The 27,407-nt window shown below is 52.0% G+C and overlaps 1 protein-coding gene across 2 annotated transcripts; it reads left to right on the top strand.

The window, feature by feature from the left end:
• On the top strand, positions 1-27,009 carry LOC104697489 (mucosa-associated lymphoid tissue lymphoma translocation protein 1 homolog). 2 transcript variants are annotated; one of them, XM_039557821.1, is made up of 15 exons: positions 1-106; positions 1,229-1,323; positions 1,668-1,786; positions 1,969-2,122; positions 3,238-3,416; positions 4,370-4,466; positions 6,083-6,109; positions 6,914-7,117; positions 11,399-11,576; positions 15,852-15,926; positions 16,529-16,656; positions 16,892-17,023; positions 17,149-17,300; positions 22,605-22,730; positions 24,791-25,075. In XM_039557821.1, the coding sequence occupies exons 2-15, from the start codon at positions 1,314-1,316 to the stop codon at positions 24,980-24,982; spliced, it is 1,773 nt and encodes a 590-aa protein (XP_039413755.1). In that variant the 5' UTR covers positions 1-106; positions 1,229-1,313; the 3' UTR covers positions 24,983-25,075. The 2 variants fall into 2 exon arrangements, with proteins under 2 accessions (XP_039413755.1, XP_039413754.1); XM_039557820.1 differs by having other exon boundaries at positions 6-106; positions 24,787-27,009.
• Positions 27,010-27,407: the final 398 nt, after the last annotated feature.

The following is a 27,407-nucleotide window of genomic DNA, read 5'->3' as shown; positions in this document are numbered from 1 at the left end:
CGGCCCAGCTGGCGGGGACTTCTTGGAGGAAGCGGGTTCTATGTGCCCACCCGTGGGAGTGCTGGCTCCACCATGAACTTTTTGGGCTGTGGTCCCCAGGAGAGAGGTGAGTGTGGCTGTGGAGCCTGGGGGGTGAGAGCGGTGGGCACAGGGGATGTGGGCAGGGGGCAAGAGTGGCTGTGGGGATGAGAGCAAGGGTGGTCATGGGGACAGGGGCAAGGATGCCCATGGGGATGAGGCAAGAACACCTGTGGGAACAGGGTGAGGACACCAGTGGGGATATGGGTGAAGACGGCTGTGGGGATGGGGTGGAGGACATTGGTGGGGAGGGAGGTGAGGACACCAGTGGGGATATGGGCAAGTACACCCATAAGCAGGTGTGTGGGGAGGAGGAGAGGACACTCACGGTAAGTGGCTGAGGCCACCAGAATGGGGACATGGACACCTGTGGCAAAGGGGCAAGGACTGTTGTGGGGATTGGTTGAGGTCACCAGTGGGATTGGGGGTGAAAACACCCGTGGGGAGGGGGTGAGGACACTTGTGGGATATGGACAAGTCGAGCTGTAACGGGGGGGGGGGGGAGGTAAGGGGGCACTGTAGGGAGGAGGAAAGGACACCCGTGTGAATGAGGGTGAGGTCAGCAGTGGCGGTGGGCGTGAGGACACCCCTGGGGAGAGGGAAAGGTCACTCGTGGGAAGGGAGGTGCGGGCGGCCGTGGCACCCAGGCTAGGGACACGTCCTGCAGCGTCCCCGTCGGAGCGGGCCAGACATGCGGAGCCGGTCCGTTCGGGGCCGGGCCGTGCGGAGCCGGTCAAGTCCGTGCCGGTCCGTTCGGGGTCGGGCCGTGTGGAACCGGTCCAGTCCGTGCCGGTCCGTTCGGGGCCGGGCCGTGCGGAGCCGGTCCAGTCCGTGCCGTGCCGGTCCGTTCGGGGCCGGGCCGTGCGGAGCCGGTCCAGTCCGTGCCGTGCCGGTCCGTTCGGGGCCGGGCCGTGCGGAGCCGGGCCGTGCAGGGCCGCCGCAGCCCCGGCGCGTGGCGGCGCCGCCCCCGGTGCCGGCGGGCGCGGGGCGGGCCGGGAGCGCGGAAGTGCCGGGGCCGCGGGGCCGGCGGCAGCCGAGTGCGGGCCCCAGCCCGGCGCCGCAGCCCCCAGCCCGCCATGGGCCGCCGCGTAGGGTGAGCGGACCCTCGGCCGAGCCCGACCCGCCCCAGCGCCGCCGTCCGTCGCCGCAGGTGCCGCCGCCGCGTCCCGGGGAGACGAGCTGCCGCGGGCCCGGCCGGCGGCCGCCCAGGCCGGCGAGGAGCCGCCGGAGAAGCGATGCAGGAAGGTGAGTGGTCACGGGGCAGTGGGTAGAGTGACTGTGCCACCCCCCGGGCACTTGCGAGAGTACCCAGAGGAGCCCCATGTCATCCATCCACCCACCCATCCTTCCACCCACCCATCCTCTTGTCCATCCACGTACACACCCATCCATCCATCCATCCATCCATCCATCCATCCATCCATCTCTCCAGTCTCTGGGCACAGGAGCATCCCTGTTCTTCCAGTCTTTCCTGCCTGCTGGGATGAGTATCCCTCTTGAAGCCCACCATGCCTGGCCACTGGGTGAGGGTGAGATGCTGGGCTGTGACTGCAGTGTTGTTCCCAGCTGCACATGCTGTTTCTCCACAGCCATTGCCATAACTGAGCAGCCAGTCTCCGTCTCTGTCCCGGTGGGATACTCCTTCATGCTGCGGTGCCGAGCCCAGGGATGCACCTCACTGCAGTACCAGTGGTTTTGTCAGTACCAGGTAAGGATGGGGTGGCCCTGGGTATGGCACCAGGCTGGGTCCTTGCACACAGTGGGGGAGCTGAAGAAGGGGAGGAAACCAGGGATTTCCACTTTTGCCGCTCTTACAAGGGGCTTCCTAGTGCCTTCTACTGCCAGCAGTGGGAAAGGAATTGCTGCCCACTGCCTGTGTTTTCCCTTTAGTCTGACTGCCGCCCGATTCCTGGAGCGACCAACCAAGACTTGCCCATCATTGCAGAGCAGACCCAGCTCTACACCTGCAGGGTCAATGACCTCCACAGAAATGCCGTCTTCTCCGACTGGGTGAAGGTGGAGGTCCATCAGTGTGTTGCCAGAGGTACAAACCTGTCTTTTACCTTCTTGATGTATTATGGAATTACAGAATGGTTCGGGTTGGAAGGGACCTTCAAGCTCATCTTGTACCACCCCTTGCCATGGGCAGGGACACCTTTCTGTCTCGGTTCGAGACAAGTTTAGGGGGAAACACTCTGGAAGGAACGTCTCCTCCCCAGAAGACAGGTTTCAGCACTCCCCCCCCACCAATATGAAAGGAATTTCTTGGATGAAAGTGAAGAAAACCTATTTATTTAACAAGCAGAGTACCAGCAAGGCACAGGAAACAAATGAGTAGTGTTAGATAATAAACCTCCTCAATGCGGAGAAAGCTGGCGGATTCAGAGTTCTTTTCTGTAGCTGGCTCGACTCCTCCCAATGTCCAAGGCTGAGATGTGGCATCCCCACAGCCTCCCTGCTGGTCCACGGGGTCCGATGATCTGATTCTCAGATCACAGCTAGGCAGAAGAGTTCCAGAAGAAGAGGAAGAAGAAGAAGAAGTTACCGGAGGAATTCAGTATGCCAATATGGGAAAATTTATTTCTTGCCTCAGCTAAGAGGCTGGCTAAAAGCAGAAAGGTGCTCCCTCGGCTCTGCAGCGGTGAGAATGCGGGGGGTGTGTGAATCCTTGAACACAAACCATGCTGAGGAATTCGCCTGGCTTCTCTCCCCCCTCTTCTGGACCCAGCTTAAAGCTATGGGACCCATTTCTGGGCATAAAGCAGATGATAGGGAAATACAGTAGTATCATAAAATCACCCCAAGACACTTTCACTAGAGCAGGTTGCTCCAAGCCCCGTCCACCTGCACCTCATGCTTGCCATGGGTTTCCCAGAGTTATTCTGGGTATTGGGACTGGAAGAACCCATCTGGCTACTTCAAAGCTGACCCAAAATAACTTGGGGCGTGGTTGACCTTAGAATGTTGACTGCACCCTTGGAAGGAAAGGGCGAGGATCAGGTTTGGGAAGCCAGAGGCAGGGCTTTGGTGTGGCATTTACTATCACAGGCGTTGCTCTCAAGGGTTCCCTGCTCCCCAAGGAGAAAGGTGATAGTTGAAAATGGCCGTTGTTTGCTGTCCTTGTGGAGGGAGGACCAATTCTGTGTTGCTGCCTTGCAGGTCTGCCCCCTCGGCTGTGGCGAGGAGAACCAGTCATTGTCCTCAACCCCAGCGAGCAGCGGGTGGAGGTGGGGCAGCCGCTGCAGCTGCAGTGCGCTGCCATGGGGGTCCCAGCCCCCAGCTACCAGTGGTACCACAATGGGAACCTGCTGGAGCGGCAGAAGAGAAAAAAACTCTGGGTAAGGTTTTCTGGGGATAGTTCAGAAGCTTTTGCTGCTGAGGTGGGTAATGGGAGAAGCTGATTGCAGGGTTGTGAGAAAGCCCTCCACATATCACCCCACTGCTTTGATAGCCAGCTGGATGGCTCTGTGTGAAGGGGGAATATGTTTTATGGACTTCTTTGAAAGTTGTGGATATTCCTCTAGGAGGAAACCAATCCATAGATGCGTCAAGGGCTCTCAGCACATCTCTTGTGCCCGTTTACAGTAGAGACGTGAGAACAGTTATTGTCTGTGTATGCAGGGGAGTGCAGATTGATGGAGCTGCGGGAATGCTGTGTGCCTGCTGGAGACCTAGAAGGAAATGTGGTTTGCCCTGACAGGAAAGAGTCAGGGAGGCAGCAGAAGGGCTCGCTTTGTTTTGTGTCGCTGGCTGAGTGTAAATCAGTGCTGTCTTCTTGAATCAAGAAAGGAGATTTCCTTCCAGGGCATTACGTGAAGGGCACAAGGACAAGACATCCAGTCTCTTCTCAGTAGTGGTCGATGGTATTACAGATGGCCTTAGATGGTATTATGTGGTGGCCTTAGATTGCACTTCTGATGGGAAAGCTCAGTCTGGGCACTAAGAAGAGGTTGTTTTCAGAAGTGGATGGTGCTGTGCTGGAGCCAGAAAGGCAGCAAGGTCTCTGTCCTTGGAGGTGTTCAGGGCTTGCATAGACAGAGCTATGGCCACCCTGACTCAGTGGTGGCTTTAGTCCCTCTCTGAGCAGGATCCTGGGCTGGAGAACCAGAGTCCTCGCCAGCTAGTACTGCTCTGGGTCTTGTCCCCATCCTGATTCTTTGTGAGGCAAAGTCTCTGCGAACAGCAGGAAAAATACTTCTTATTCCATGACCGTGAGTGCCTTCAGCAGATCCTGGCAGGGAGCTTCAGACTTTCACCATAAATAATGTGATTTAACTTTTGATCTGCCTAGATCACCCATACCAAGGTCAGTGACTCCGGCACGTACCTCTGCTGTGCCTCTAACAGTCACGGAGAGCACTGGACCAACGCCGTGGACGTTCACATCGGTGAGCAGAACCAGCCCACGTTGCTTTGCTGCACATCACCTGATGTGAGACATAATTACAGGGGACAGAGGAATTTGGTGCTCTCTGGAGGTGCTGAGCTGGTGAACAAGGACTGTGATAAATAGGATTCCTTGATACTGGGGCTCTGAGGGAGTAAAAGGAGCAGTGGCTGGAAAACCCCCTAATTGCAGCAATGTGCTGTCCGACAGGTGGGATGCTGCTGGGCCCTGTAGTGTGTCAGACACCTGCTGTGTAAGGGCAGGCTCAGTGCTCTCAGCTACTCCCTGCCATTTTCTTACCATGCCAGCGTGCTGCTTTCACAGCTCCAGGCCAAATCGCGGCAGGCTCCTGTGGCCAGACCCATTTCCAGTCTCACTGAGATTAAGGGATGTGCTCAGACACGGAGCTGGAGAGGATGGTGTTTATTTGGGAAGGTTCAGGCCCCTCGGGCTGGCAGCTCAGGGCTGATGCTGTGTGAGTGATGGATCCCAGGGAGAGGATGTGTCCCCAGACCCCCAGGCACGTTCCACCTCTGGCTGCTTTGACCCTCTGCCTTTACCCTATGTGAGGCAGGAATAGCATGGGCTGGCTTTGCTGGCTCTTTACTCCATCTAGAGATTTTTCTATGCCATAAGCTTCTTATCCTGCCTTTTAGGCTGGCTTTAAAATTTCTCCAAAGTACAAATTGATCTTGTGTAGCCAGAGAGCACTCTGCCTGCCTCCTCATAGCTGGCAAAACACGTCCTAGGGGGATAGTGAGATTTGGACACCAGATTGGGTTGGGTTCAATGTGTTACTGCTGGGGAGCTTTAACTTGCAACAGGTGCCTCTGTCAGAGGCAGAAAAGGATGAGTGGTTTTGTTCTGAAGCTTTTCAGGCATCTCTGGTGCATTAGCAACACTGGTTCAGGGGCCAAAGACCCATGAGATTTATGCAATTTATCCCTAATTTTTTCTTTTAGAGCATGTAGGGTTCTGGAATTTTCTCCTGGGCTGGATTTTTAAATTTATTTCTAATTTAAATAGGAAAAGCTGGAACTGTTAGGGTAATGATGATTTTAAGAGGCTGGAAGTGCTCAGGTAGGAGAGTTTGTGGACCAAAGTGAGTAACATTTGGAGCAGCTTTTCTGAGCCAGAAGTGCTAAAACAACAGGGAAAGGCTGAGCAGGGAGATGAAAAACTCTGGGAATATTATTGCAATCAAAAGCAAACAGGCAAACTTTCTCTGTTCTGGACATTTCTGGGGAGAAACGCTCCGTTTTGGAGCTTTTATTGAGTCATTGTGTTCCCTTTGCTTTTGCTGCAGCAGGGTAGCAGGTGAGTCACATCAGGTACGAGCTTCTCCATGTTGTCCCTCCTATCCTGGTCTGCCACTTCTCCAGGCTTTGCATCCCAGCTGCTCAGGATGTCATAAATCAGGCTGGATTTCATAAATCCTCCTAACATCAGACCAGTGTCTATAAAGTTAGGCTATGAAGGAATTGCCTGAGGAGTGTTGCTTGTGCAGATCCTCTGTGTGTTTGATCCAGCTGTGCATTGTTGGGGATATTGGAGCAGGATTCAGACCTGGCACTGGGTGCTGGGCCCAGGCTTATCATTTCCCTCTTTCTTTTCCAGGTACATGTGGCTCTGGAAAGTTTTTTGGTGAGTACTTTCATCTTTTCTTCCTGAGCAATTTTTCCTTTAATTAAAAGCCAGGCTCCAGGGTGGATGGGAGGACAAGGAATGGGAGTGCTTTTTCTGCAGAGACCGCTTCAAGCCTTTATGCCCATATTGCCACAGGCTCTGCACTCTTGGATTAGAGCTGCACAGCATAAAATGAGTCCCATCCCCTGCCAAGCCCTGATCTTTCTCAGCAAGTGGAGTAAGATTATTCGTAATGAGTAACTGAGTCCTAAACTCTGTGCCTGCCAAATGATTTTAAAAGTGTTGTTCACATGACAACTTATCCCTACTTGAAATACCTCCTCAGAGCAAGGCAAAGTTCCTCGCTCCCACCACTACTGAGCGACATAAATCCCATTTTTTTACAGTGGGAGGTGGGGATAAAATCAAAGCAGGAGCCATGGGTTTCTCTCCTTCAGCCCTGTGAGGGAGAGGACCCCTCAGCCTGGCTCAGCAAATCCCTCTCCCATGCACCACTGACACGCCAGACCTGTGGTCATGGTAGGGCAGGTAGAGCAGAACCTCTGCATTCCTGGGATTTTGGTTGTCAAGTGAAAACTTTTCAAGCCTTTCTGTCAAAATGATTGTTTGTGTATTTTGTTGAAGTATTCAGAAAGCCAAGGGCTTTCTGGAGGGTGCTCCAGGCTTGCAGCAGCCTAGGGTCTATCCTTGCTGCCTAACTCTTTCCTTAGATTGCCCATATCCTCACTCCAACAGGAGGAGGTGAGGTGATCTTGCCTCCTGCTGAGCATTTCTGGCTTTTTCACTTGGTGTTTGTTTTAGCTACAGGCAAAATAGCACTTTTAGTGGGCAACAACCGCTACCAGCATCACCCCAACCTCATGGCTCCTGTGAGGGATGTGTTTGAGCTGAGTCGTCTCCTGGAGCATCTGGGCTTCCAGGTTGTCTCCCTGCTGGATCTGAACAAGGCTGAGATGGTGGCAGCGGTCAGTCGGTTCCTGCAGCTCCTGGGGAAGGGAGTCTATGGTAAGGCAAAGCCAGCTCAGCCACCTGCCCATGCTGAGTAGAGATTGGGCAATTTTCTGAACAGTTATTGAATTAAAAGAGAAGAAATTGAGCTTTGCTATCTCAAGGGAGACCTGCATCAGTACCAGGCTTGGCAGGAGCCCCTGGATAAGTGTAGTTCAGTTTTGGCCAGGTTATAGTCAGGCAAAGTGGATGTTTCTCCAACACGTGGCTCACCTCCAACCCCAACAGTGTGGGCTCAAACTGAGTTTTTGGGGAGCCAGTGCTTCTGATAGTGAATGGGAAAGGGGGCTTTGATTTTTCCTTGGCTGAAAGAATTGAGGAGACTGACTGATTGTCCTCCCCCATCATGTGTGAGGAGGGGAGCTCCTCTTGAGCCCTGACTGCTGAATCTGGTCATGATTTTCTTAGTTCTCTTTCCTGAAGGTCTAATTTGGGCCCTTGACAACCCTTTTGCAGAGGAGCATTTCCATCTGCAGGTGGCTTTGAGGTTGGGCTTCGAGCTTATTGCACACTGCTCAGTGGGAAGCGTTCCTCAGCCACGAACCCAACCAGCAGATTTGTGGGTCTTAAAGCAGATGTTCAGATTTGGTGGTGCAAGTAGCATCTTTGGGGTCCCTGAGATTCTCCCAGCATGACAGATATCCTGAAAACACCTTGCAGGTGGTTTTTTTTGCTTCCAAACCTCGGTGTGAGGCTTACCTGCCAGCTGTGTGGCACCCAGACAGTGAAAGTCATCGTGGGCTGATTCCAGGCTGGCACTCAGTGTGAGGTTTGGAGATTGTGCAATGGATGGGGACCTGGCCACGAGGGAAATGCTGCACAGCCGCCTTGTTCTGGGAAGCACTGACTGGAGGGGGAGGCTGAGCTGGTGGGAAGGGCTGTGCGCAGTCCTGGTGCTCCAGCTGAGCACGTCACCTATGACAGCGTATTCCCATGACTTCACTTGCAGCTTCCTTTTGTTGTTGCTCTCTGAAATCCCCTTGTATCCCAAGCTTTACCTCCTCTCCCAGGTCAGAGTCATCCCAGCTGCCAGTCTTACCCTCTATCCGTGGCATGTGAGGACCAAATGGCATTTTATCCATGGCCCTTCCTAAGCACTGGAGAGAAAAAATGCTTGGAAACAGCAAACCATTCACAGTGTCATTCCTTATTTGGACTTTTAGAGCTTTTCTGCATTCGTGGCCTCTGATCCTTCCTGGCAAAACTGATTTTGTGCGCTGTCAGGAAAAACACTAACAGCTGAATTGAGTGTTGAGTGTTTGTGAGGCAGCGCCTGCTTAGGTTGAGGTTTTCTTAACAGCTCTCCAGGCTCAGTGGTGTGCTATTCTTTGGAGGCAGTGAACCCCAGTGTGAGCTGGGTCCAGCAGTGATTGAGTTCAGGATTCTTGCCACATTGGCTGGAATCCTAATTTAATGATGGGACATTGGGTCAGGCTGCCTGCTGAGTGCCCCAGTTGTGGTGAGACAGCAGCTCCAGGAACAACCCAGGCAGCCTGTTAAAGACTCCAGAGGTGCCTGTGACAGCCAGTCCTGTACATCCATGTGTGTGTTGGACACGCTCCTGCAGCATCCCAGTGTTCTTGAGGAACCTGGAGGTGCCACCTCCTGTGTAGCAACCACCAGAGCTGAAGTCAGGAGAGCTTTGTGTAGACATACAGAGGAAGGAGAGGGCTGACTGGTGAACGTGAACCTCCATGAGTTGGTGCTCATTGCCCCTTGTTGTATGGTCTGTGCCAAACAGGGCAGTTGGGCTTTGTGGTCTCTGTAACTGTCCCTCCAGGAACTGTGGGCTTTTGTGAGACTTTCTTCCACTTCCACATCTCCCAGCCACCCCAGCACAGCTCCTTCTCCCTCTCCTCCCAGGCCTGGATCCTGAAGTGTTCAAAAAACAAGTGGATGTGGCACTGCATGATATGGTGAGGTTCAGTCCAAGGTTGGACTTGATGATCTTGGAGGTCTTTTCCAACCCTAATGATTCTATGATCCAAAGGTTTCTCCAATTCACTGTGTGGAGGTGGTGGGTTATCAGGCTGCTTTTCCTCCTGATCTCATCTTAGAAAAGCTGCAGAGGATTTTTGAAGGCCCCAAACATCCCTCAGACAAATAGGGAATCCCCGTGGATTTTTTTTGAGCATCCTAAAAAGTCCCAAATCAAAAAAATTACATTGGAAATGCAACGAGAGCAGAAAGTTGTGAGTGGAATACGAGGAAAATGGAGTCATGCCTTTATAAAGCCTCATGCTGCATTGTAAGCAGTGCCTGGAGCTTCCCCTTTTTAATTTGGTACTCGGAAGTTTGTCTGTGATGGGCAGTTCTGACTCATACGATGTGGAAAGAACTCAGAATTAAACAGCCCTTTCCTTCTCTGGGCAAATTGTTGACTTTCCTGTTCAGGAGGAGAGATTTAGTCCGGGAGAGGCTGGAGAAGTTGCTCAGGTGATGTGAAACCCACCCTTTTTGATTTGAACATGAGTCTTTGTGGTTTATATAGCATGGGGAGCACTTGATGGTACATTCAGGTGCTCAACAAGACCTCAAAAGTTAGAAGATTTAAGGATTGAATCATTCTTTGTGGGCTTTCCTGTTACATTTCATTTTTTTCCAAACTTCAGTGATGCTGCCTGGTAACAGATGTCATCACTTCTCTTGTGTGTACAGGCAGAGGGACGAAAGCCACCAGTGCTCAAAGGCTCAAGGGGCCCAACCTGCATCTAGTTTTTCTAGAAGGCTTCCTTTTTTATTCTCTTTTCTAATCTCAGGGGAGGGTTTTGTGGGTTTGATTTGCAAGTTATGAAAGTTTAAAGCTTCTGCAAATCAGATCCTACTGTCTCTGGCTGGCAATCCACAAGAAGAGGAACACAAATCTCACGGGCACCTGTGAAAATGGCCGTTTGAGAAACTTTCCATTGTGCCCTGAGAATAGAAACCAAAGGTGACTCAAGGCCTTTTTGACTATGAGATCATGTTTTCCATCCTCCACACGATGAGATCATGCTTTCAGCCCTTCAGCTCCTACCCCTGTTACTGCATCCTTGCAAAATCAGACCAAAGTGAGTGCCCTCCCAAGTCCAGGGGCAGGAACAGTGGAGGGAAAATAGAGGAAAGGTTACTCACTGAACTGTGGGCTTTGGCAGCGAATCTGAGTGAAGAATTTCTCCTGTTGTTGCTTCTTAGCTGCTTTTTCTGATTTCTGACCTCTCACTCTTCACTGTCCTTCGGTTGCAGTAACACAACTCTCTGTGTCACCTCGCAGAGCTATTTTTAACCCATTTCAATTCTCCAAGTTGGCTTTCACCAACCAGCATCCCGCAAGCAGTGTCATTGGTGCTGGGGAGGGGCAGCCAGCCGCTGTGCAGCTTCCTTTTGGGAAGCTCCAGCCTTCTTGGGGATCCCTGTGCCAGCCCTGCACTGAACACAGGGCTTGGAGAAGAGCCCCAGCTTAGGCCATCCCAAGCTCCCCAGTGCTGGCTTCCCACTTGGATGGCCCTGTGTTGCCATCTCTTGGGAAAGCAGAAACCATTACTAAGTGTCATGTGCTTCAGTGTAAAACCCAAAATTCTTGTTGGGTCTTGGACTTCCCACCAGCATCTGCATGAGTCTGACTCCTCCCCTGCCTGACAGGGCTGGTGCCTGGTTTGAGGTTGTTGCAGCACATGATCCTTGTGTTCTGGACATCTGAAGAACTCACTTCTCTCTGTGTCTTAATTTTTCACCAGCTTACAGGTGTGTGAAAACAGGCAGACCCTTGAAGTCAAGAATGTTTCCCATCACCTAAGTTGGTGCTGATCTCCTAAGAAGAGTTGTTAGTCTCTTCTCCCAAACTAGGAAACTGAGGAGCGTCTCATTTAAATGGCTGTTAATGTATTTTCCATCCTGGTAAAATCTTTTTCTGTTGCCTTATTCCTTCAAAGAGCTGAGGAGCTCTTGTACAAGACATTGTACAAAGGTGAAATTCAGCCTGGCAGGTGCTGAGCCTGGGTGTTGTAGCACAGAGGTTTTGGAAGTGTGTAAACCCAGGGACTTCAGGAGACAAACAGTGCAGGAACCCACAAGTAAGGGAGAGTCTCTTGGGGCTGCTTCCAACTCTAATTAAGGGAATAGTTGGGAAAAAGTTGAAACTGTGAGGTCAGTGTAGCTCCAGTTCCATAGGTGCTACTGGTCTAGGTCTGCCCTGCACCAGTATTCCTTCAGGACATGAGGTGGGACATGGCCATGGGGAGCTGGTTACAGACCTGCAGGTTGGCATCCTGAGTCATCCTCTCCTCTCCCTCTTCACAGCTATATTCTACTATGCTGGGCACGGGTACGAACATCTGGGGAGGAACTACATGGTCCCTGTTGATGCTCCACAACCCTATGCCCCTGAGAACTGCATCAGTGTGCAGAGGATCCTCCAGAAAATGCAGCAGCAGAAGACGGCCCTGAACATCATCCTGCTGGACACCTGCAGGAAGTGGTAGGGTCCTCTTCCCCCTTCCCCCGCCTGGGCTGGGCGTTCCAAGGGCTGGAGGAGGGTGGCCATCCTCACCTGTGGGTTTTGGCAGCCCCTGTGATTGCTACATCCCCCATAGTGCTGCTGAGCCTCTGTCAGATGTTATTGATCTGTGCCATAAAATCAACCACACTGTCAGGTCCTGCAGGGTGTCCTTGGGGATGGGTCAGTGTCGCGGTGTCCAGCCACAACTTCCTAAAAGCGTCTCCAGGGCGAAAGCGCTCGGCAGGACCGGCACACACTCACACACACGTACACCCACACACCACAGATAGCTGCAGGAATGGATGTACACCCACACACCACAGATAGCTGCAGGAATGGATGTACACCCACACACCACGGATAGCTGCAGGAAAGGATGTACACCCACACACCACAGATAGCTGCAGGAAAGGATGTACACCCAGACACCACAGATAGCTGCAGGAGTGGATGTACACCCACACACCACAGCTGCAGGAAAGGATGTACACCCAGACACCACAGCTGCAGGAAAGGATGTACACCCACACACCACAGATAGCTGCAGGAATGGATGTACACCCACACACCACAGCTGCAGGAAAGGATGTACACCCACACACCACAGATAGCTGCAGGAATGGATGTACACCCACACACCACAGATAGCTGCAGGAATGGATGTACACCCACACACCACGGATAGCTGCAGGAATGGATGTACACCCAGACACCACGGATAGCTGCAGGAATGGATGTACACCCACACACCACAGATAGCTGCAGGAATGGATGTACACCCACACACCACCGATAGCTCCAGGAGTGGATGTACACCCACACACCACAGATAGCTGCAGGAATGGATCGACGACAAAGAGACAGGAAGGGTCCTCCTATGGGGTTCCACGGGAGGAGTTTAATGCAGCCACGCTCATGAAGGGTTCCAGGGACGAAGACAAAGAACATAGGAGGGTCCAGGGTTATACAGGAGCGGAGGGAGCATCAGGGACCAGTGATCTGAGGGCACGGCGGTGGTGCACAGGCGGGACTAGGTAAGGGAGACAGTGGGGAGCTCTGAGGGGGTGGCAATGGGGCAAGGGCCAATGGGGGAATGGAGAGTGGAGAACCTTCTAGGGCAGGGACATATAAAGTACCAAGGGGCAGGGAGGCCAATGGGCCAACCAGGGAAACAGAACTGGAGTACATTAACATAACAGAGCAATGCATCCTGGGGAAGCCTCTTTTGTCACCCTAACCTGGGGAGGATCTCTGATCTTAGGGACTGTCCCACCAGCGGACTCTCTTTGTCCCTTGTTCCATAGGCTCACCGGCCTCCACAGGTCAGTCACGTATTAGTGCAGAGAGCATCAGACCTTGTCTGAGATCTGCTGGAGAGAAGGGGCTGGAAACCCTCCCTTGGTTTTTTGAGGCGAAGGAGCCTGGCAAATACAGGCAGGTTGCCTCAAGCCTGTGGAGGGATAGCTCTGCCTGGCATAAATTGTTGGCTGAAACTCAGCACAGGGTTTGTCTTGTGTTTCAAGCCTGACCCACCTGAGCTGATCTTGCTGACTGTGTGCTTTCCTGCTCCAGGTTTCCCACGTGCTCAGGCTGGGAGCGTTCAGTTCACCTCTCTTCTCCTGGCTGCAATCTTGTTAACATCTCAGTGAGAAGAGTGCAGCTTGACAGGGAAAATATTTTAAGCCCTGCTACTTGTTTTTCCTGGCCTTAAATCCTCCTGAAGTGGTTGTGTTGTGAAGCAGCTGCTGCTGAGGTCAGAGATAAGCATTTTTCCTCTTTCTGTGGAAAACCCATCATCCTCACTTGGCCTGCAGACTTCTATCCTGCTGCAGAAAATTACTACTTGTCCAGTTTCAGCAGAGGTGGGTGGACTGCTGCAGTAGAAGCTGTCATTAGTTCATTTATTTCAGGCTCCTGAGGCAGATTTACAGGTCAGAAAAGACCTGGAGAGCAAACGTAGGAATGTCTCTCTCTTCGTGCTGTGGTTCCTGTGCTAAGAACTGGAAAGACAACAGAGCTTTTGATACCCTGAGAGATCTGCCAGCCCCTGGAGAGATGATAAATTTTTCATGCCTTTTAGCTGTCGTGGTGGGGCTGCTTGCTTTGAGTAGCTTAAAGCTGGCTGTGCTGGGACTTGTCCTGCAGCTCTGGAGTGGGAGCTTGATGTCCCTTGATGCTGCCCTGAACTCCCCAGAATGGAGCATCCCCTTTCTCCCTTCTTGCTGGCGGCTGAAAGCAGAGTGTGTTGCTTCCCTGGCACACCTTGCAGCACCTGGCTGTCCTCCCCAGTTTGGTAACAGGCAGGGAATGGCCTGCAGCCAAGCAGGAACACCTGGCTCTCATGGATACTCTGCTGGAGCCAGACTAGTGCAGCTCTGGGCTGCTGGTGTTCCATGTGAGGGCAGTGTGTGATGGGGAGGCAGTGTGGGGGCTGCACAGGGACCTCAGTGCCAATGTTAACAATCTGTAAACCAGCTTTTGAGCTGCTGTCTGTCTCCCTTTGAGCTGCTGTCTCCTTCCTTGGCATTTCCAGCGGTTCCTTTGCTCAATGGAGTCTCAGTGGTGCTCTGGGAAGAGGATGCAGCGTGAGATCTGCTGTGATATTTAGGCAAAGTTGTGCAGCTGGTTTTCTCCCTCCTTCTGCAAAGTTCACACCTCCCCTTTTCCTCAGCAAGCATGGTACTTCATGCAGTGGGTGTTATCCCAGACCTTTTGGGGGCAGGAACTCTCTCCTGAGCTCATTTTTTCTCGAGAAATCACCATTTCAGCTCAAGGAAGCACCTGGATTTCATAGCTGTGTGTGTTTACACCTTTGTATAAAACAAGGCTCCCATGGCCTCCCTTCCTGACACCCTCCTGGTCAGACTGATGCTGCAGGTCTGTCAGCAGCTCATGCATGAAGCTGTGTCTGTGCTAAGAGGGAGCTCACCCAGAGTTTCTCCTCACCCTGTATGTTGGCATCAGAAATGCCAGGGTGGTGAGAAACACATCCTTTGCCAAGTGGGAGCAGATGCTCAGCCTTAGCAGGCGAGGAACCAGAGCACAGAGCCTGTGTGTAGCCTCATACATTTATATGCTGATTTTGGGTGGATGCGATTGCCTTTTCCAGGAATTCCCTGATTTCTCCTTGGACCTGGAACCAAAGATTTCTGCATTAAATTAGGAGCAGTTGAGGAGCAGATAAATCTCAATATTCAGATTTAGAAACATGTCTTCTTTCTCACATTTTCTCTTCTGATCATCTTTAAGACAACTTACACAAGTCAGTTGAATTCTGCCATTAAACATCTCCAGACTGTGCCACCAGCAGTAGGTGACGTGCTGGCTGCTGGCAATATCCCTGTCCCTTCTGCTCTCCTTAGCGTCCCAGCTCCAGCCCCAGGAAACTGTGCTGGGATTGAATTGCATGGACTAATGCTGCCTCTGTGCCTGGCTCTTGCACTGTGTGACTGGAAACAGCTCCGAGTCACTGGTGTGACCTGGAGGCAGCCTGTCCGTGTGCTGTCAGTCTGGCTTCAGTCAGATGGGCAAGGCTTGACCATTCAATGCAACCAAGATATCTTTTTTTGTTGGAAATCAGATCCTGTCACCATGGATCTACCTGATTTTGAGAATAACAGGGGCTGTGCTCATTCAGCTGCATCTAGACTGAGGTGTCAGGACCAGTTTTGAGCTTTGAGACTTGTGTGCGTGTCCTGGTCCTGTCTCTGAGGGAGATCTGGGGGCGTATCATCCATAGCCTGCTTTGGTTCCCTGAGGCAAAAGTGTGTGTGTGTGGTCTGGAAGGGCCCCGTGGGGTGTCCCAGACCTCCAGCAAAGGCAATTGAGCTGTAACCATGGTGGTGTGCACCTCTGACTTCTTGAGGGACGGTTGTCCATTGGGCCATGGTGAACCTGTGTGTTCTCTGCACCGTGGTTCTGCCTGGACATGTTAAAATCCAGCCTCTGGAGGGAGGTGGCAATGTGCACCCATGGCTCCAGGTTGTACCCACAGCTCCAGGTTGTACCACAGCTTCAGGCTCAGGGCAGGGAGCAGCTTACCAGTGCAGTTAAGCCACAGCTGGACATACCTACTCCTTCCCCTGTGGTTTGGGTTCTTGGTGGGACTCCCAGCTTTAGTCTCTCTGGTTATATCTGAGGTGAGGGTTGATCCTACTGCCATCCCTAAGAGATGGACACGAGGAGTGTGTGGGCTTTGTTCGTGCCAGCTGCAGATGTCCTCGACACTGACTTGTGCCTTTGCCTCCTCTCCAGGTACAACCCAGGGTGTGCCTTGTCCCAGGTGCAGCCACTGGAGCCGTGGGGAAACACTGTCTATGGCTATTCCACGTAAGTGACTTCACCACCCCCACACCCTCACGTGGGACCACACTCTGGCACAGCCCTGTCTCCTCTCATCCTTGCATGCATGGTGGCTCTGGAGGCTGGAGAGGGCTTCTCTTGTGTTCCCTCTGGCTCTCACCCTCCATCTGCTGGGTTTGCTGTTCAGGCACTTCTGTCCTTCCTGCTGCTGTCAGCCTGTGCTTCAGTTACAAGTTGTGTGTGAAGGTGACATCAGCTCCTGTCACCTGTTCTTCAGCCTGATTCTCCAGGTGCATGTCCCATGAGCAGCCCACCCAAAGCCTTCTGAGATGCTGGGTATTATTTCCCGGTCCAGTGCCAGTTCCACTGGCTTTTCACCTTCATCACTTGCCTGGGCTGGCAGAGGAGACTGTGCTGTCCTATCCCATTCCCTTCCACTGCTTTTTCCCATCCTGTGGCCTGCCCACCCTCTCCAGGACACAACCCAAGCACTTTGTGTTATTCCTTGAGAAGCTCACTTGGACCCAGCCACTACAGTCTGGATGGAGTTGGCCACCCCAGACTCACCCTGGACCTCATGCCCAATGCAGAACTGTGAGGACTCTGAAGAAATATCCTTATTCTTGCAGGAGTGAAGATGCAGAAGCCTATGAATTGCAGGATGGGGAGTTCAGCTCTGGGATCTTCATGAAATACCTGAAGAAGCACATTCTGCAAGAGAAGAAGGTTACACATATGCTGGAGGATGTGTTAGAAGGTGAGAGACGAGTTAGAAACCACTTGCTTCAGTGCAGGGGGTGAGAAGAGAGAGCAGAGACCATCCCATCCCAGCCAGCCAACCGTTCCTCCCTAAAATCCAAATCACAGGCCATGCCCCATGGGATCTTTCAGTAGCCTGGGAGCAGCATGGGGACATTTGTGTAGGGCCCGAAAGGCAGGGAGATCAATAACGAACCTGGAGTGATCCTTGTGCTTCCGACTCTTTCCTGCAGACATTGGCCATGATCCCCTGGTCACTGGGAAGCAGGTGATGGAGATCAAGCACACGCTGAAGGAAGCCCGGTCCCTGACGGATCCCATCTGTCCCTCGGGAGCAGCCACTGAGCACTGGGGACACAGCCAAGGTGAGCCATGGGGGGTGTGGGGAGGAGGGAACTGGGGGTCCCTGTGCTCCTCAGGGACACGGCACTGCAGGGAGGTGTTGACAGGACCCTCTGAGGAGTTGATCCTGCTTGAATTTCCCTTCCAGAGCCGCTGAGCAGAACGGTGACCTTCCCATGCGGGGCACGGGTGGAGCTCCACTTCCTCCGGCTCTTCTCCAACCTGATGTTCGTGTGTGCCAAGCCACAGCCACCCCTGGCCCACATCACTGACCCCCAGCTCCTGCTCCGCTGGCCTGCCGTGAGTCTTCTGGCCAGTTCTGTTCCTGGGCTGCTTTCTCCATTTCAGAGGTCGGAGGGTGGTTGGGCTGAGTCCTGAGGGCTGGGAAAGGCTGATCCCTGGTGAAAATGGATCCCCCCCTCTGCGTACACCTCTTTGAGGCTCCTTCCACACCTCTGTGGATTCCCTGCCTTGCTCGTCATGCATCACAAAAAAGATTTGGCAGCAGTTTGATGCCTTTAACCAGTTGTCCCTCAGATTGATTTCTGTCCTGCCTCATTAAATTATTGCATTTAATCTGATTGAGGCCAAGAGCTATTCTGTTTTCTGTGTTAGAAAGCAGGTCTGGCTTTTTGACTCATGCCTTCTTAGTCTGCCATGCTAATATATCTTAATGCAACAGTATATTCCTTCCCAGTTGAGCTGTACCAGCTTCCTTGCACCCTTTCTCACACCTTTCCTCACAGACCATGTGCCCAGTGTGGGCTTTCCTGGTGGTCTCCATGGGCCACCCCTATGGATTTAATTTGCTGCTCCTTTCTGTAACCATCTCCCTTGTTTTCTGTAGCCCTTCTTCCAAAGCGTAGCTCGTTTGTGGTGGATTTTTTGGCCCTTGTTGCTCGTGGAGGGACGCTGCTCCTCAGCACATTGGGGTCACTGATGCAGCGTGGTGTATCCAGGAGGTTTGGAGCCTGATCCTGCCCATTCCTAAGCTGCACCACCATTTCCTCTTGTGAGCATCATGCATGAAAATTGTGTCTGTGTGTGTGAGCATGTATTTGTGGGCTTCCCCCAACATCAGTGACTGGGGGGGAGGGGGAACCCAGCTGCCTGCTCCTGCCTCTGGAGCTGTCTCAAGAGGGATCAGAGAGTCAAAAAGGTACCCCAGTACAGCCAGATCCCTGCTTCTGTCCCACTGCACGGCGGAGCTGGCTCATGCTGAGCTCCAGTGCCGTCTGAAGAGGCAGCAGCATGTCCTCCCATGACTGTCACCTGCCCCACCTCAGACACCACAGCCACGACCACACCCCTGTGGGGTCCCTGAGATGCCCACCGGGCTCCCTCCAGAATCTTTCCAGAGCACCTGAGGGATGCTCAGGGCAGCTGGGGTCCCCCTAAGTCCCACGTGCGTGGCTGGGCTGCAGGAGCCAGAGGCTGAAGGCCAACAACACCAGGCTGAATGTGAGGTTGTAAGCCCTTAGAATGATCCCAGAGAGCTGTTTTGTTGAGGAAATGGGGAATGTAGGAAATGGGAGTGTTCCCACCATTTGCCACATTCTGGTTATCAAAGGGACTTAAATAGGCTTGCTGTGGGTTTGCCAGGAATAATTATGATGGAATTTTCTGGCATTGATTCATTTTCTTTAGTTGTCCCATATTCCCTCCCATCCTGTGGGTTGCCTGACTTGCATTTTTACCTGACAAGCACTGTCTTTAAAGGGAGAGGCTGGTCTCGCACATGACCCAAGGCATTCCTATTTTTTTTTTTCTTTATACTGCTTAAATCCTTACTTTTTAAAAACCTTTATGTTGGATCTCCTTGTTTACCAGACACTTGATCTGGAGCTGTTTGACATAATGGCCTTGCCAGTCAACCTTCCCCCAATTTATTTAGAATATCCCTATTTGAGGGCCAGCTAAAACCTGGCCTTGCCAATTCCTGGGCACCATCTTCATTAAAAAACACATCCCACCATGGGGAAAGGTTTATAAGTAATTATGAATTGTCTAAAAAAATTAATTTAGAAAATGCTTTTCTCCATTTTCTCCTATACAGCCAGAAATGATAAAGGAGAGTGTGGAAGGGAATTAGTTTGTGGAACAGGAGGCTGTGGTGGCTGGGAATTTAGCAGACTGCTGATACTTGTGGATAATGAGTTGCTGTCAGCTGACAGGCTTTGAATCTCATGTGTCAGGGCTTTAATTCATCCCTTGAGAGCATAGAGTCATTGAGCGTTTGGGGTTGGAGGGGATTTCTGCAGATCAGAACCCTCCTGCTGAAGCAGACACACCAGGTTGCTTCTTGCCCAGGTGATTGTCTTGAAGGTCACTAGGCTGGAGAGCTGTGTTCCCATGGGATACAGCCCTGGAACCCAGCTGGTGGATTTTCAAGGATCCTGAGGAACAGGGAGTCAAGCAAAGGCATCAGGAGGCCTGCATGGATTTGCTGGGGGCTCCTAACTGAGCTCACACATGAAAAGGTGTGCGAGAGGCAGAAGCAGGGGCAGGTAATGTAGGAGAACTACAGAGATGTGGTTGAAGCATGTAGGAATGGGGCTCAGAAAGTCAAAGCCTATGTGGAGCTGGATCTGGGGGCAACAAGAAGGGCTTCTACAAGTACCTCAGGACTCCCAGAATCCTGAAACTAAGGAAAAGGTCTGAAGCAAGGGGGACACATGGAGGAGGAGCAGGACCAGGTCAGGGAGCACTGAACCAGCTGGACATTCACAAATCCCCAGGACCTGATGGGGGCACCCACAAGTGCTGAGGGAGCTGGAGATAAGACTGCAAGGACACTCTCCATCTCCTCATGGTCTTCCTGAGGCCTGGAAAAAAGCCCCTGTCAGTCCTGCCTTCCTGGAGGGCAAGAATGAAGATTTGGGGAGCTCCAGGAGAGTCAACCTCACCATGATCTCTGAGGAAGTGACAGAGCCAATCACCCCCAAACACAGCAAGGACAAGAAGGTGACTGGGAGCAGTTACAGTAGATTGCAAAGGGCCTCCATGCCTGATAACCTGATGCCTTCTGCATCAAAGTGATGAGCTCGGGGGACAGGGCAAGGGCAGTGGATATTGTTTGTCCTCCACACATGTCCAGTTCTGGGCTCTTCAGCACAAGAGAGACATGGACATACTGGAGAGAGTCTGGCAAAGGGCCATGGAGATGATGAAGTGGTTGAAGCACCTCCCCTGTGAGGAAAAGCTGGGAGAACTGGGGCTGTTCATCCTGTGGAGGGACAGGCTTAGAAAGAACTCATTCAGGTCTACAAATACCTGCAGGGAGCGTGCAAAGAGGACAGAGCCAGGTTCTTCCCAGTGGTGCCCAGTGCCAGGACTGGAGGCCATGGGCACACACTGATCCACAGGAAATTCCATTTAAAACTAAGAGAAAACTCTCCTTTGAGGGTGATTGAATATATTTGGGCTTTTTGGAAAATCAGGGCTGTGGGATTGATTTTTATTTTCACTGATGTGCTTATTAAATACACAGATCCTGTAACACCTGCAAGTGTCTCTGCAAGGTGCTACAAGGCAGGGTTAGATTTTGGAAGGATTTGGATAAACAGAAGGTGCAATTCAAGGCCAAGGCTGTTATTCAGCAGATGCAAGTTCCTGCACATGAGCAAGAATAAAAAGTAGCATAAGCATGGGATGGGCAGTGAATGGGAACCAGTTCTGGTCAGAGCCCAAAACAGCTGGGGTGACAAAAACAGGGCACAGAACCATGGCAAGGTTGGAAACAAGAGCTCTGAGATTTTTGTGAGATCCTGTCTGGCTCTCCTGGCTGTTGCTGGAACACTGGGTCCAGTTTTGGGTCCATGCTTCATGGAAAAGAAGTGTGCCAAGTAAAGCACAGATGAAGTAATGAAAGGAAAGAGCAAGACAATCGTAGTTTAGGCAAGAAAAGCAAAAATTATGATTTTATGGGGCCTTCAAATCTATAAAAAGTTGTTTCCAACATGGAAGTAAGTCATGGTTTGAATTGCGGGGAGGAAGTTCCAACGTGGAGATTGCATTCTCCCTAACGTCTAATCTAACGCTACCCCTGCAGTAGGAAGCTGTCCCCCTCTTGTCCTGCCACTCCAGGCTCTTGTCCAAAGTTCCTCTCCAGCTCTTGGAGCCCCTTTAGGCACTGGAAGGGGCTCTGAGGTCTCCCTGGACCCAGCTCTCGCAGCCTGGCATCAGAGCAGGGGGCCTCCAGCCCCCAGAGCATCTCTGTGGCCTCCTCTGGACTTGCTTCAGCAGCTCCAGGTCCTTGTGCTGTTGGACCCCTGGGCTGGAGGCAGCGCTGTGGGTCGGAGCATGTGCTGGAGGATGGAGCTGGCTGGACACAGCAGGGCTACATCCTCCCTTCTGCAGCCGTGCTGCCAAAGCCCTGTGTCAGCAGCATCTGGCTGATGTGCTTTGTGCCTCTTTGGTCCCCAGGTTTAGTCTCCATTCACTGGCCTGATCTTCCCCAACCTCCCTCCAGTTTATCTTTCCAGTAATGAGCTGCCAAGTGCGGAGATGGATTTGGCTTTCTCTTGCACAGAGATAAATGGTGTTTCCTCAGCCTCCAGTGACCTACTGGATCAGCAATGGTGCTACTCCTGTTCCACCAGCCTTGCATGCAGGGGTGATCCTGATGCCTGCAGATCCCAGCCAGCATTTGGGATCCAATGTTTTTCCTCATACTCTCCTGGCCAGAAACAAATCACTTTGGCTGTTTGCAGGCAGCAGTTCAGGGAAGGCCGGGAAGAGCTCCCAGGGCTTCTCCAACTTCTACCTCCCCAAATATCCTAACGGCCTCCTTCATCAGCATGCCCAGCACAACTTCTCCTGCTAAGGATCACACTGGGACGGTTGCCAGAGTCAGCTAGCAGAGGCAAGTGCCTTCTGGAAGGGACTGGTGGACTATGGTCCATTCTGGAGGACTCAAATCCATGGTCACAGCCCCAAGGCTGCCAGAGCTCCAGGAGCGTTTGGACACTGCTCTCAGGCACAGGGTGGGATTGTTGGGGTGTCTGTGCAGGGCCAGGAGTTGAACTCAATGACCCTTGTGGGTTCCTTCCAACTCAGGATGTTCCATGGTCTATGATTTCGTAAGGCCTTTATTCCCTTGTCTCTTCCCGGGGTATTAGCGGCTCCAAGATTCAGTCAGTACTGAAGAGGATCTCAGACACAGGGCTGTTTTTGGCTAAATTTGAGGAACTCAGCAAGAATTGGTAGTTCTGTAGATGGTGAGGGGCTAATTCAGCACTCAGCACAACTCAGAGCTTCCAGCTGTGCCCTTGGAAAACTTGCTGCCTTCAAACTGCTGGCAGTACCAGTGATTACAATACTGGCTGGTGCTGCTTCAGGCTCTGCTGAAAATCCCACCATACCCCATTTTTCATAGTAAGATGTACTCGGGGTCTTCTCATTGATACGCACAAGGCAAGTGTATAAAATCTCTGCATTCCTGTTGCTTGCTCTCTGTAGTACTTCCCTATTAGGATACACAGCATTTCCATCAGGCAACATGTCAATCAAAGCCCTGAGCACGTGTTTGATTGGCAGTTGTGCCTCAGTGCTTCATGCTGATGCTAAAATTTCCTTGCATTTCCTCTTGTTTTCCTGACCCAGGAGACGGATGACGTGGCCATCCAGAGGGAGAGCCGTCTGGACCATGTGGAGAGTCTGCTCGCCTCCGTGTACAAGCGGGAGGAGCTGGACTGCATCTTCCAGCTCTGTGCACTGCAGAAAATTCAGGTAGAGAGTAACCAGGTGCAAATTTCCACAGTTCTCCTGCATTCTCATGGAACTGGTGTCCCCATCCCCATGGCTGGAGCTGGATATGCCTTTCTGACCACGTGTCTGTGTCAGTGTCACATCCAGACTGATGTTAGAGGAGCTTGTTGATCTTCAAGGCACAAAAGCTGCCCTCTTTTACAGAATCACAGATTGGTTTGGGTTAGGAGGGATCCTAAACCTCATCTTGTTCCACCCTCTGCCATGGGCAGGGACACCTTCCATTATCCCAGGTTGCTCCAAGCCCCATCCAACCTGGCCTTGGACACTTCCAGGGATGGGACAACCACAGCTTCTCTGGGCACCCTGTGCCAGGGCCTCGCCACCCTCACAGGGAAGAATTCCTTCCCAATATCCAACCTAGCTCTGCCCTCTGGCAGTGGGAAGCCATTCCCCTTGTCCTGTTATTTTAGGGCCCTTGTTTGAAGTCCCTCTCCAGCTCTCTTGGAGCCCCTTTTTAAGAACTGGAAGGGGCTCTAAAGTCATCTTGGATCCTTCTCTTCTCCAGGCTGGACACACCCAGCTCTCCTAGCCTGGCTCCATAGGAGAGCACTGTCCTTTCACCTCACCTTTTCCACTTCAGCATAATCTTTCTGATTTACAATCAGGCTGCAGAGCCCAAGCGTGGATGCTCTTTGCTGTTGTGTTGTCTCCCCTGCCTGACCTTCCTATCAAAGCTGACCCACACCAGCCTGTGCTGGGAGCAGAGACAGGCATCACTGGTCGTGGATTGTTCTGTTTTTCTGTGCTGCCTGGCCAGGGAAGCTGCTCTTTGCCCCATCAGCCACGGGGAGGTCAGACCTGCCCAGTTACTTCAGGTGGAGGATGTCTCACGAGGCTGTGTGCTTGCCTGAGAGATGAGCTCATGGGCTGGCCAGGATCTCCTGTCATCAGAGTAACACTGCCAAGCCTGATCCAAGCTGTGCCTCTTTGGCACGCTTGAAAACACCCTCAAACTATTTAAAGACCATGAGAGAGGCAGAATTGCTGGTCTCCTGGCTTGTCTCTCCTCAAACAGCAGTGTGCGCTTTGTCTCTACTTGGACATTTTTTTTCCTCTCCTAACACACAGCCAGTGGATCTTACACCGAGTGCTGCTCTCAAGCTGCTGCCTGGATCTGCCTACAGCAACTTCTGCTTGCTGAGTACGTGATGTGCTTCAGCATATGGCAGTGCTTTCAGTTCTTGATTGTTCCTGGAGCTCTTTTCTGAACCTTTCCCAGTTGTTCTGCATTGCTTTTAAGTGCAGACAGAGACCTGGACTGGGCATCGCCTGCCAAAATCTTCTTGTTCTATTATACATCTCCCTGCTCTTCACAGGTGTTTCAGGCACAGTGCCGTGCTGGGGTCTGCTTTCAGGGGTTTGACTGCCATGAATGTGGTTATTCTCTTATTTCTTCATCTTTTAGAAAATTCTAAAATAGTGCTAGGCTGTGAGCAGATCCCTGTGGAGCACTGCTGCTTAAAGCTGTTGGTTTTCAGAGTGTCAGGTGTGTTTTAGTTCATAGAATCCCGGAATGGTTTGGGCTGGAAGGGACCTTAAATCTCATCTCATTCCACCCCCTGCCATGGGCAGGGACACCTTCCACTAGCCCAGGGTGCTCCAAGCCCCATCCAACCTGGCCTGGAACACTTCCAGGGTTGAAAGTGTTTAATGCTTTCCTCTCCCATGTGCGTTGGTCTTGGCCATGGTGCAGCCCCTCTTGCTCCCCTGTGCCCACATCGCCAGAGTGGTGCTTGCAGTGACAGTGCCCTGATAGAGCTGATGAGATCCCTGATTTCAGGAGAAGTCCTGAAATACAGAATCCATGGCTGAGGCCTGTAAGCATCATGAGCTGTGTGAATATGAACAGCTCATTTTCTCTGGCAGTAGCATTGCTCCATCGTGCCACAGCATGGGGCTGTGAGCCTGCACAAGAGCCAGCCAAGGCTCCTTTCTGGCAGCAGCAGCAGCAGGAGAGCTTTGCTTCCGATCGAATTCTCCCATTCACTTTGTGTTCTTTGCTCTCCCCTTCCAGACAGACGTGGTCCTGCAGTTGGATTTGCATTACACCCGGCCAAGCACAAAACAGAGGACTTGTGAAAGCCTCCAAACGACCCTCCAGAGATCCCTGCTGGGGCAGTTTTTCAGCCAGAGGAATGACTCCCAGCCGGACGCCCAGCCAGCTCCTGCCCGCGCCGGCAGCGCGTGCCTGCGAGCTGCGCTGGCGCTGAGCGCAGACCCGAAGGGCCAGGGATCCCTGAGCACAGGCTCTGGCCACAGCTTGCCCAGCAGCAGCCCCTCCAACTTCAGCAGCGAGCCCGAGGAGAACGATGAGAGCGAGCTGGGCGAGCTCTGCTTGGCACTACTTCGGGCTGGCCCGGGGCAGGACGGGCCCTGAGCCTCAACCTTGGGAGCTGCTCTTTTAACTGAGGCCTCAATTTGAGTGCTAAATCTGTCAGAATCCACCAGCTGCTTCCCAGCCTCGGCATCGCCCTGTCTGAATGAGGCCAAGGCTGCTTTTTTGGAAAGGTTTCTCCTATCTGCACCGTGTGGTGTGCAGGGCCTCAATTCCCTCGGGGAATATTCCCTGTCCCATGGCAGCATCGGGACCAGCGGGGAGTCATTGTGTCGGGCAGAGGACAGGGCCACCCTCCAGTCACAGCATTGCCAGGCAAAACCAGCACCACTGCAAGACAAGGGCACTGGTTGATGTTTTCTGCCTGAAAACAAAAGTTGCTGCATGGAATGTGATGAGAAGCCCACAAACACTACAGACCCCTCTGGCTCAAATCCCAACCATGGCTGCTGGGTCTCACCAAGCTGTGCAAGGGACACAGGGCTGGACCAGGGGGACCAGGTGAGAGTGTAGGCTCTCCCTGGGGTCCCAGCATGGTTTCCTTCCCATGCCTGTGTCAAAGCAGGTGTTAAGTTATGCATTTATGTATTTCTGAAGAATGTATTTATAACTGGGGCGAGACAGTCGCTTGCCAGGAAAAGAAGGTCAGGTGTTCTATGCAGTGTGTGTTTACATCGGAGGCTGGTGTTCCACCAGGAATAGCCTCCAGGCAGGTGCACTGACACCTGCCCCTTCCAGCCTGGTACAGGGGCATTAAAGGGTGTTCAGCCCTCTGCAGTTCCGAGTTCCTCTCAGGTGCAGAGTGTCCTACTGGAGAGATGGAATGTACCGGGATTGAGAAAGGATAACCTCAAAAAAGTTATTATTAGTGCAGATTGTTTTTTCTGCAGATTGTGTGCCTGTCTGTGCTGTGGGCAACCTCAAGCGCTACATGGAGAACCAGCTGTTTGGGGAAAGCCACAGGTGAGCAGGGCCCAAAGGGCAGCCTGGGTGGGCACAGGCCCCTCCCTGATTGCTTCCCTAATACATGTTTGATAAAGGTGATTACTCAGTAACGGCCTGAGAGGGTGATCCAATAGTTCCAGAGGGGCCAGTGACCCCAGTGAAGTGTGCAGTCTCCATCCTTGGAGAACAGTTCACTCTGGACTACAGAAGGTGCTGATGACCTGATCCAAGCTGGCTGAGGCCTGGCAGAGACCACTGGCGATCCCTTCTGGCTGCTGTGGTCCTGTGGAAGAAAGAGGTTGGAGGGCAAAACTTCTTGAGAGGTCAAGGGTAGCAGGGTGGGGAGAATGCCTGAGCTCTGTCTTGCTTTAAAAGGGTTGGAGGCAGAATTTTCTCAGTTTTGCTCTCCTTCAGTGAAGATACATTTCTGTCTGTGGTGTCAGTTGCAGCATAGAAAAATCTGAAAAGTTGCTTCCAGATAAACCATTCTACAAGTGCTGGAAACCAAAGAGAACAGAGGAGGCTTTTATTCTTCTCACAGTGAGTAGAGCCAAGGGAAAGAAGAGGGGCCCCAGCTGGCTGAAGGCTAGAAAGTCTCCTAGAAAAAAGCCTAAAGCTCAAAAAAAAAAAAAATTCAGAGGATATAGTTTAAATAAGATGGGCTGATAGAAAAACTAAACCAGAAAATAATAAACTAATTTCAGGAAGAACCAAAGATGAACTCAATACTAGCAGCCACTGAGGGCACTGTGGGAATGGCTCAGCAGGCATTTGGGAGGAGCTGGGGGGTCTCTGTGAGGATTGTTCCCACCCTCCTGTGCTGTTGAGGCAAGGCTTGTTCCTGACTCCCATTATCCTGCCAGGTGTCATCTAATGTGAATGTTTTCTCATTCAAAGTGAGGCTGTTTATTTTTTCTGAATAAAACACTATTGGTGTTTTTAATGCACAAAGCTTCACGTGGCTCTGAGTTAACTGTGTTTATTTTCCCTCTGATTGCCAGGGTGTAACTTAATATTGATCTACTGGGATTTCATGCTTCCATCTTGAGCTTCCAGGCTCTTCTATGTGAGCATTGTTTCTTTTTTTAGATAACTAAAAATACTGAGGTTTGGATTTAGAAGGCAGATCAAATTACTAGATAGGATGAAATGATGTCAGGTGAAATGTGTAGATAAAATAAGTCCTCATTCATTGTGATTTGTCCCTCTGCTTTCTAAGTGTGGCTCTGATGGCTTAGGTGGTCTCCTGTCCTGGTGCCAACCACAGCACTTGTCCCTGTCATCAGTTCTCCTGCTCCTCCAAGGAGACCCTGCAGCCAAACCCAGGGGAGAATCACCACATTCCCATGGTGGTT

The sequence above is a fragment of the Corvus cornix genome, chromosome 10, assembly GCF_000738735.6.
Source record: "Corvus cornix cornix isolate S_Up_H32 chromosome 10, ASM73873v5, whole genome shotgun sequence".
In the NCBI taxonomy this organism is placed as follows: Eukaryota; Metazoa; Chordata; class Aves; order Passeriformes; family Corvidae; genus Corvus; species Corvus cornix.
The sequence above is the reverse complement of the archived record's forward strand: the minus strand, read 5'-3'. Positions and strand labels throughout refer to the sequence as shown.

Bases quoted from the DNA above. Each gene is read 5' to 3' on its own strand.
- LOC104697489 (XM_039557820.1), top strand. The intron at 1,787-1,968 runs GTAAGGATGGGG...TTTTCCCTTTAG, and splicing joins AGTGGTTTTGTCAGTACCAG to TCTGACTGCCGCCCGATTCC. The intron at 3,417-4,369 runs GTAAGGTTTTCT...TGATCTGCCTAG, and splicing joins AGAAGAGAAAAAAACTCTGG to ATCACCCATACCAAGGTCAG.